The sequence below is a fragment of the Salarias fasciatus genome, chromosome 13, assembly GCF_902148845.1.
Source record: "Salarias fasciatus chromosome 13, fSalaFa1.1, whole genome shotgun sequence".
NCBI classification, from domain to species: domain Eukaryota; kingdom Metazoa; phylum Chordata; class Actinopteri; order Blenniiformes; family Blenniidae; genus Salarias; species Salarias fasciatus.
Window position 1 is genome coordinate 24,798,028 of NC_043757.1, and position 9,732 is coordinate 24,807,759.

A 9,732-nucleotide genomic window follows, 5' to 3' on the forward strand; every position below is an offset into this window, starting at 1 on the left:
CTTGTGGCTCCACTTTCTCGTTCTGAAGCTTTGTGGTCTGCTCCTCTTTGGCTTCGACGTACGATGTAACTTCTCATTTTCCTGAAGAAAACTGAATGAGAGGTTCTGCCACCCCTCAGCAACCTCTTTCCAGTAGGTGGGGGGTGGCGTTTCTTTACCATCAGTAAATTTGCTTTTTTAGAGATGTCATCTTTAGAAAGTTTAACATCTTCTGCTTGAGTAGCTTTAGCTTTTATTTTCACCCTCTTTGGGCCCTTGTATTCAACCAAATGTCTCTTCTTTGAATTGATCTTAGATGTGTGACCCGACCTTGAAGCACTCACAGCTGAGGGGTGGAGGAGTTGAAGTGATTACCTCTGAGTTTTCCAAACCTCTTCTGAGTTCACATTACATTATTTTCAAACAGTGACCAATGTGGGACTTTATTGTGTGAGGATGTTACATGTTCCGTATGTTCAAAGGTGCATTAAGGAGTTTGTACCTGCAGGCCTTGGGCGTAATGCAGCTTAGTGAAAAATTCGTGCCTGTGGCTCGCGTGCACGGAAGTGGGGAACTCCTTCCTCGCTCTTTTAGTAGGGCTCGAGTAAAATTTAAGTTTTGTTTACCTGGTGGAGTCTGTGCTGGAGTTGTGGCAGTGCTAGAAGCCAGTCTTTTCTTATTTTCTGGAAGATCCATCCTCAGTTGTTGCTCACTAAGCATCTGGCAGACATCTGAAATCTTCGATGATCTTTTCCCACTTGACGTGCTTTGTGTTCTGAGAATGTTCAATTTTGCCATTTTCTCTGCGATCTCACTTTCCAGTTGTAGTTTCTCTCTCCTTTCGCGCAGTTGCTCTTCTTCTTCTTCCAGTTGCAGTCTTGCTTTCCTTTTGCACAGCTCTTCTTCCTCAAGTGCATGTTTTTCATCCAGTGATCTTTGTCTTGAAGCTAAAGCAGCTAGCTCAGCTTCAGCTACCAAGCATGCAGATGAAGTTGTGGAGCGCATGGTATGAGAACTTTTGTGAGATCACACATTAGAAATACTGTCACTTGGCTTTATTTTGTCATCTTCATTCTCATCACAAGCATTCCATAAAGGTTAATTTGTTTCAGTTTCCACAAGACAAACGTTCTCATTCATTTGAATTACCGTATTGGCCCGAATATAAGACGATGTTTTTTTCCAGAAATTGCGTCCTCAAAAGTGGGGCCGTGTTATAATTGCGGACTTACGGTAGATGGTCAATACCCATCCGCGCCGCTAGATGGAGCCAAAGTATCACTGAGCAGAGAGCGAGTGGAGCGATGAAATGAGATCAAATGATCTGAGGAAAAATGGCGGATCATCTGGAACAAAGGGGCTGAACGCTGGACAACTGAGCAAACAACAGAGGAGAAGTTATGATACCAACTTTAAACTGATGGTGATCAACGCAGCAGAGTCATCAAACATCTGCCAAGCTGCCAAGAGATCTGGTGTAGCAGAGCCTCGTTCTTATTGGAGAGCACAGAAAAAAAGAGAAAAGCTTTCCGTGGTCCAAAGAGCTACGCTTCAGAGAGACTGATAGAAGGGTGAGTGAATACGTCACTGAAAGACGGAAAGACGGAATGTCCACCACCAGAGCCTGATTCAGCTGAAGGACCTGGGAAGTTATTTACATCATTTATGCAGTTTTGACCCCTTGAGGTTCTTATTTGTTGTTCATTGTTTCTTATTTTGAGAGAGAGAATATATTTTTTATTCAAAACTGTAGAAATATTTTTTCATTTTGTATCTCGTGAAATGTTATCTCAGTTGTTAGTTTTTGAGTTTATAATAACTGTATAATAAAAAGTTGTTTTATGAGTGACCCTACTGTCTTAAGCATTTTTTTTTTTTTCACAAAATGATCTTTGAAAAATAGGGGTCGTGTTATAATCGGAGTCGTCTTATATTCGGGCCAATACGGTAATTGTTGTTCAGTTTCCTTTATCCACTGTCTTCTTCACTGTCAAGCTGCATCAAACATTCAAAAAATCAGTCCACAGTGCTTGATGTTGAGCGTTACATTCAAGTAGCAGCTGCATCGGTATTTAAATCCCTAAGTTCAAATCCTTTAATTAAAATCCGCTAGCATACACTGTCGGCAGCACCCCCAGCAGCAAGTACAAACGAAACGGGCAAACAACACGGCATGCGGTCAACAAAAATCAAGGCGACCCCGCTCTCCTCTCTCCACCTGCCCGCAGGTAAACATACCTGTTTAGAACTACCTGACAGTCACTGCCCATCACCGCATGCGTCACGTGGCCAAGCACCCGTGCATCACCAAAGAAACCTTAAACACCCAAACACCCAGTGACACATAAACACACAATATTATGGCTCCCCAGAGAGCATGTGTGGGCGGATATCAGCGGCATACACGCCACTCCATGTTATGTTCTTTCTTTGGCCACACGGTGGCACCATTACCACATTTATGGTATTTGAGTCATTTGGTTTATGGAGATTACCTGAAGAGTGGCACTGTCACGTGTGTAAAAACATCTGGTTATGTTAGACATTTACTAATATGACTTGGTGCTTGTTGTGTGTATTATTATGTAAATACATGTTCATGGTAGCATATTTATGAGGATTCATGTTCTTATGTGTTTAATTTGTTAGAAATTGAGTCTCTTACACTCATTGGGATCTATGTTTATTTCAGATTATTACAACACTGCCTGTGAACTGCAATAAATGGACTGACCCTCACAGCCCAACAAAGGAACATCGGCCTCATTCCTGTATCCTGACCGATACACCGTCTGTATAATCCTAAACGAACTGGTTTGCATAGTCATCACCTCAACACAAACACTGACTAACAGAGCTGCAGCAGAGGAGGAGACACTGAAATCCAACGTCACACTACGGAAGTGAAAGATAAAGTCAGAGCTACAGTTCAGACAAGTCTCTGAGTTTCTCTGTGAAGAAATCTAACCTGAGTTCATCTGGACTTTCACACACACTGACTCCAACACTGGTGAGTACAGCTGATCACACTGATACTGACTCTCAGGAAACTGATGAAGAAGGTGGACAAACGTCCTCTTTTGTCCACACAGGTCCACGTTTCAGGTCTGTTTCAGGGTGTGCCTGACAAAAACTAACATATTTAATCTGTGAATATGTTTGAATGGTGATGTATAAAATACAATAACAGAACTGAATTATTTTTATGATAGTTAAAGGGATACTTCAACATTTATTTACGAATTTATTTACTGCAATTCCTTAGTCATTTCGTACAACACATTCACTACGCTGTGAAATATTAATGCAAAATTACGAGATTGAGTTGTTTATGCAAAGATTACTAGGACGGAACTACTTACTAAACATGGCGTCTGGGCGTAGTGATTTCAAAAGAAAAAGTAGTTCCCAGTATTTGCTTCAGTGTCGTAACGCTACAATATTATTTGTTGGTGTTACACAGCGTAGTGAATGTGCAGATTATAACGTGTCCACCAAAGTGTTTTGGGGTTGTTGGATTTCGTATTTGATGAGTTTGAGGGGAACAAAAATACCATCCACTTCCATTGTGTCCGTCCCAAAAACCTTCCCCGACTCACCTCTGAATAAACAACAGCTCGCCCTCAAAAAAAAAAGTAAGTATGCTGTTCGAAATGACTAAGGAATTGCACTAAATGGGCCAATTTGCCAAAATGTTGAAGTATCCCTTTCGGGAAACTAGATTGGAATTTCAAAAAAAAATCGTTCCATGTATTTTTTTTTATAAAGTTTATTTTATCTGGTTTCTACAGGTCTGGAGACTTTGAACTCCACATCACAGTTGGATTTATAGAGGGAAAAGTTCACTCTGAGCATGATTGTCATGTTAGATATATAAAACAGTTACTAATCTACCAGTACTTGAGCTTGGGAGTGTCAACAGGACAATGATTTGCAGCTTTAGTTTCCAGAATGACATTAATCCAGAATGTGAAGAGATCAGTGATTGAAACCTGCAAAATTAAAATCATATCAAAACCTCACAAACACACAAAACAGGTTTTACTCACACCCAACAATTCACAAACAAACTCAGTGTTTTGTAAATATAAATCCACAAAATAATTTTGCAATTAAAAAATATGAAACACGTACCCATCACATAAATACATCATGCATGAGGAACAAATACATGTTTTACACACAAAGGAATGTATTTATTTCAGTAAAAAAAAAAGTCAGAATTCTGTGTGTTTTATTTAGCAATGCCTTTTGTATGGACGCCTTCAGACTGTCCGAAATGCTGCTGCAAGACTTTTAACAGGCTCTGAAAGAAGGTTCCACATTACTCCAGTCCTGGCTTCTCTTCTTTGGTTAAATGTTAGAATAGATTTTAAAATGTTCGTCCTCACTTTTAGAGCACAGCATGGTCAGGCTTCTCAATACAGACCGACCTGCTGAAGCCTCAGTCTTCACCCTGTAAATAGAGGTCAGCAGGTCAGAAGCGTCTCTTTGCCCCATGCACTCATTTAGAACTGCAGGAGATCAGACTTTCCAGGCAGTGGCAACAAAACTCTGCTTACTGAGAATTAACAGATTAATCTGCAGATTAGTCTCCAACAAAAGATGAAATTATTTATTCTGCTCCTTGTGTTTTTTCTTTTTTTTTATCATTCTCTGTTGTTTTTTCTGTTATCTGTTCTTCATAATGTTGTTAATGTGATTAGATTTTTTTTTCCATTTTCACAAAGCTCAAGACGTTTGTCTTTTAAAACTTTCTCTTAGATCCCAAAACCAATTCCGTTTCATCATTCTTTTACTCTGGAAAGCACTTTGGAACTGTGTTTCAGAAAAATGCCACACAAACTGAGTTCATTATTGTTATTATTATTATTATTATTATTATTACCTTGTAAAGTGTTTCTTCTTCTTCTTCTTCTTCTTCATCATCTTCTTCTTCGTGTTCTTCTTATCATCATCATCATTATTATTATTGACAATAATAATAATAGGGCTGAAACGGTTCATCGAATAAATCGAATAATTCGATTATAAAAAAGCTTCGAATTAAATTCTGTTGCTTCAAGGATTCGTTTATTAATTGTGTACAGTGAAACTACCGTGAAACCGGTAGCGTGTAGCGCCCGGAACTAAAGTGCAGCATGTTTCCGCACGAGAGTGTAAGCTGCACGGACATGTCGGAGCAAGCAGGTGGAGCCAATGACGTATAGAATTACTATAATTAAAGTAATTCTATACGTCATTGGGTGGAGCACAGCGCGGTGAAACGACGCGAGAAATGGATAATAAAGCTGCGTTCACACCGCCAAGTGCTTTCCGCGATTGCGCCAATTGAAAACAAATGGGAACGCGCGTTCCACCAGCGACGAGACGCGGACGCGTCGGACGCGGCTCATTGTCGCGACGCGTCAGACACGTTTTTGCGGCGCGTTGGGGCGTTGAAGAGCAGAATGAAGAAAATACTGGCGAAAAGGAGGAAGGACAACAAAGAAAACGCCAGAAAATGTCAAAAGTTTGGGACAACTTTAAATGAAAAAAAGGGAAGAGCTCGGTGCAAAGTTTGCACTGCCAAGCGGAGCTGGCGTATTTAACAGCACCAGGGAGATGTTTAAAAAAAAAAAAAAAAAAAAAGTGACTGTATTCTGACATAGTTGTTTTGCACTCCTTTGAATGCACTTTAAAGCGATACTTCAACATTTTGGCAAATTGGCCAAGCAACTGTACCGTCCACTTCCATTATGTCCATCATGAAGCTCTCCTCAGACGCACCGCTGAATAAACAACAGCTCGCTCTCACAAAAAAAGTAAGTAGGCTGTTCTAAATGACTATCGAATTGCCCTAGATGGGCCAATTTGCCAAAATGTTGAAGTATCGCTTTAACATTTTAGGGCAGCTGTCAGTTTAAAAAGGTGAATGTGCTGTTTTGGACTCAGCCTGAGTATTATTATTTTTGTTTGTTTTTTGCACAAGACAGATGAAAATTAATATCAATAGGAATTGTTTGATAATACGGAATATTGCCTGCCGTACTTGAAGTGCTCTTTAATAATCAGCTTTCATGTGCATTTTTTTATAATCAAGGTAAGGCCTTAGCCCTCTCTCAGGTATTTTATTCATCTTTTATTGAAATAATTTGTGAATTTAAAGTGCAATGTTCATCCGAGCAATGAGTGTTCCTGTGCAGTTTAATACATGTTACTGCAAGCATTAATAGTAGTTCATTTTTTTGTCCATGGTGAGTTTTATGCTTGCCAAAATAAAAATAAATGTAAAAAAAAAAAAAATATACATATATAAAATCCGATTCATCGATTCATCGACCAAATGAATCGATAGATTAATCGATTACTAAAATAATCGATATATGCAGCCCCAAATGATAATAATAATAATAATAATAATATCCACCTGGGGGCGCACTGTTTAAGCGAATTTCTTTCTTGAGGGCAGAAAAGCATCAGCATCAAGATTCACCATGAAGGAAAGTCAGTGAAAACACGCTGAAGGCTGCAGAAACCCTGAGTTCTGACAAGTGACACATTAGTCTGAAGAGAAACGTTGTTCCAGCTCACACCTTACTTTCAACTTTGTTTTCCTTTCAGACCATTTCAACTTGTTCATCATTGATTTTGCAAAATGTCAACATCTGAGGATTGAGCAATTATTTTATTTAAATTTACAGATTTTCTATTCTCAAAATGTGACTTGTCTGTTTTTTTTTAACCTTTCTTTTTTGTTATCCTTTTTGTTTTGTTTCTGTGGACATTTATCATCATCTTTATCCTGAGTGAGATTACTGTCTGTTGTGTTGTTTCTGTTGTGTTCACTCTCTGTCTTTTGTCCTCAGTGTGTGAAGATGTCTGCTGCCAGCAATCTGCTCTCTGAAGACCAGTTTCTGTGCTCCATCTGTCTGGAAGTGTTCACTGATCCAGTCTCCACACCATGTGGACACAACTTCTGCAACCAGTGCATCACTCAGCACTGGAACACCAACAACATCTGTGACTGTCCTCTGTGTAAAGAGGTTTTCTCAAAAAAACCTAAGCTGAAAGTCAACACTTTCATCTCTGAGATGGTTTCTCAGTTCAGACGTGAAGCTGAACTCAAAGCCAGCAGCAGCTCAGAGCAACAAGCTGCCAAACCAGGAGAAGTTCCCTGTGACGTCTGCACTGGAACCAAAGTGAAGGCCCTCAAGTCCTGCCTGGTGTGCCTGGTCTCCTACTGTCAGACTCATCTGGAGCCTCATCTGACAGTGTCAGGCCTGAAGAAACATCAGCTGATGGAGCCTGTGGAGAACCTGGAAGGCAGGATGTGTCTGAAGCACCATAAACCTCTGGAGCTGTTCTGTCAGAGAGAGCAGACATGTGTCTGCATGATGTGCTCTGTTTTAGAGCACAAGACTCACGAGTTTGTTCCTCTGAGTGAAGAATGTGAAGGAAAGAAGAAGGAGCTGAGGAAGACAGAGGCTGAAATGCAGCAGATGATCCAGGAGAGACGAGTGAAGATCAAGGAGATCAGAGAGTGTGTGAAGAGGAGTAAAGCTGCTGCAGACAGAGAGAAAGCAGAAGGTGTTGAGGTGTTCACTGCTCTGAAGGAGTGTGTTGAGAGAGGCCTGAAGCAGCTGATGGAGAGGATGGAGGAGGAAGAGGAAGCCAGAGAGAAACGGGCTGAAGGTCTCATCAGAGATCTGGAAGAGGAGATCTGTGAGCTGATGAAGAGGAGCTCAGAGGTGGAGCAGCTCTTCCTCTCTGAAGACCACCTCCACCTCCTCCAAGGCTTCTCCTCCCTGAAAGCTGCTCCACCCACCAAGGACTGGACAGAGGTCAGCGTCCGTCCATCATCATATGAGGGGACTGTGGTGAGAGCTGTGGCTCAGCTGGAGGAGACTCTCAGCAAAGAGATGAAGAAGCTGTTTGAGGCTGATCTGAAGAGGAAGCAGCAGTTTGCAGTGGATGTGACTCTTGATCCTGATACAGCAAATCCTCATCTCATCCTGTCTGATGATGGAAAAGAAGTGAGTTGTGGTGATGTGAGGAAGAAGCTTCCAGACAACCCAGAGAGGTTTGACTATTATAGTTTTGTTTTAGGAAAACAGAGTTTCTCTTCAGGTAAATTTTACTTTGAGGTTCAGGTTAAAGGAAAGACTGACTGGATGTTAGGAGTGAGCAAAAAGTCCATCAACAGGAAGGGAAAGATCACACTGAGCCCTGATGAAGGTTTATGGATAATAGGTTTGATAGATGGAAATAAGAACTTTGCTGTTGATGCCCCTCCCCTTTATCTCTCTCTGAAGTGTGTTCCTGAGAAGGTGGGGGTGTTTGTGGATTATGAGGAGGGTCTGGTCTCTTTTCATGATGCAGCTGCTGCAGCTCTGATCTACTCCTTCACTGGCTGCTGCTTCACTGACAAACTCCTCCCAATCTTCTGTCCTGAGCCCAATTATCATGGTAAAAACTCTGCTCCTCTGATCATCTGTTCTGTCAATCAAACTGTCTGATCTGTTTTCATCATTAAACATCACCAACAATGAATAAAGTGGTGAGAAAGTGACAGATTAACTGTGATTCATGGTGAACGATTCTCTGATTTCATTGAGCAGCAGTTTGTACCTAAAGAAACGTTCATCTGACAGTTTGAACAACACAAGTAAAGCTGTGATGAGAAGAGGAAACACTGAGCAGTCAGAGTCAGTATCAACCTGTTTCCTCTGAGTCTGATTCATGGCAGAGCTCCTTCATGGTTGAAGACTCCATCAGGAGAGTTTTCATGTGTTTTTATGTCTTCATGAGCAGGAATCTTTCAGTCTGTGTGTCTTCAAGCTGCAGAGTCACAACATGAACACATTAGTTTTTCTCTCCAGCTTCAAGGTTTTTTCAAGGGGAAATTTAATGTTGAGATTTTATAATCCAGTTTAACACAACCTGTTGGAAGAAGTATAACAGCTGTCTGTGAGGATCCAAACTGAGAAAACTGTGTAAATTGTGTGATAATCATAGTGTCGTTTGTGCTGATTCTCCCTGTACAAAGTGTTGAATGTTGGAATCATGGGCTTCAGTTGATGAATAAAAACTCCTTTGGATCATCTGGATTCCTCCTGAGTTTGATTCTAGATTTTGACTCATTGGAAGCCATTTTTTGGGGAACATGGATGTAAAAAGTATTTTTGGGCTGAATCACACTTAATGCAGGTGGAGATTTTCTAAAAGGGTCAAGATTTTTGTGAAAAATTCAATCTGCAGCGTTCAAATAAAGAATAATACTAATTGATGGAAACCATTCCAGTTTGCATTCACATGTCTCTGAAATGAGAACACTCTGTGGAGAAGGAGTTATGTATGTTGTCAACAATTCTCTGATAAGTTTGAGAGAAATGTATTTGATATTATCTGTGATTGTTTATATATCCATGCAATGTTTGTTCCTCGCATAAAGTTCAATAAAGAGACTTGAAAAAACACACTCATAGACTTGACTTTTGAAATGATTCCTGTTAACAAATAACAGAATTCTTTTCATCTTGGGCTCGGACATGGAATCACTCTCAACTGTGGACTTATTTTACTTGAGTACACAATCCTTTTTGTCCTGTCCAGTATTTGCAGCTGAGAAACTCCAGATGAACTCAGTAGAATGGAGCTCACTCACAGACTCACAGGTTTGAGGGGAAATCAGTTTATCAGTGTGTAAAGTTCAGCTTCTCTCCTTGTTCTCATCTTCTTGCTGGGACTGAACCAGAAGAGGAGCTTCATCTC

The 9,732-nt window shown here is 40.5% G+C and overlaps 1 protein-coding gene across 1 annotated transcript; it reads left to right on the forward strand.

Moving 5' to 3' along the window:
* The first annotated feature begins 2,926 nt into the window (after positions 1-2,926).
* Positions 2,927-9,421, forward strand: LOC115399900 (E3 ubiquitin-protein ligase TRIM39-like). Its single transcript, XM_030107579.1, has 2 exons — positions 2,927-2,989; positions 6,828-9,421. Exon 2 carries the CDS (start codon positions 6,837-6,839, stop codon positions 8,475-8,477), a length of 1,641 nt encoding a protein of 546 aa, XP_029963439.1. The 5' UTR covers positions 2,927-2,989; positions 6,828-6,836; the 3' UTR covers positions 8,478-9,421.
* Positions 9,422-9,732: the final 311 nt, after the last annotated feature.

Bases quoted from the DNA above. Each gene is read 5' to 3' on its own strand.
- LOC115399900 (XM_030107579.1), top strand. From the start codon at position 6,837: ATGTCTGCTGCCAGCAATCTGCTCTCTGAAGACCAGTTTCTGTGCTCC.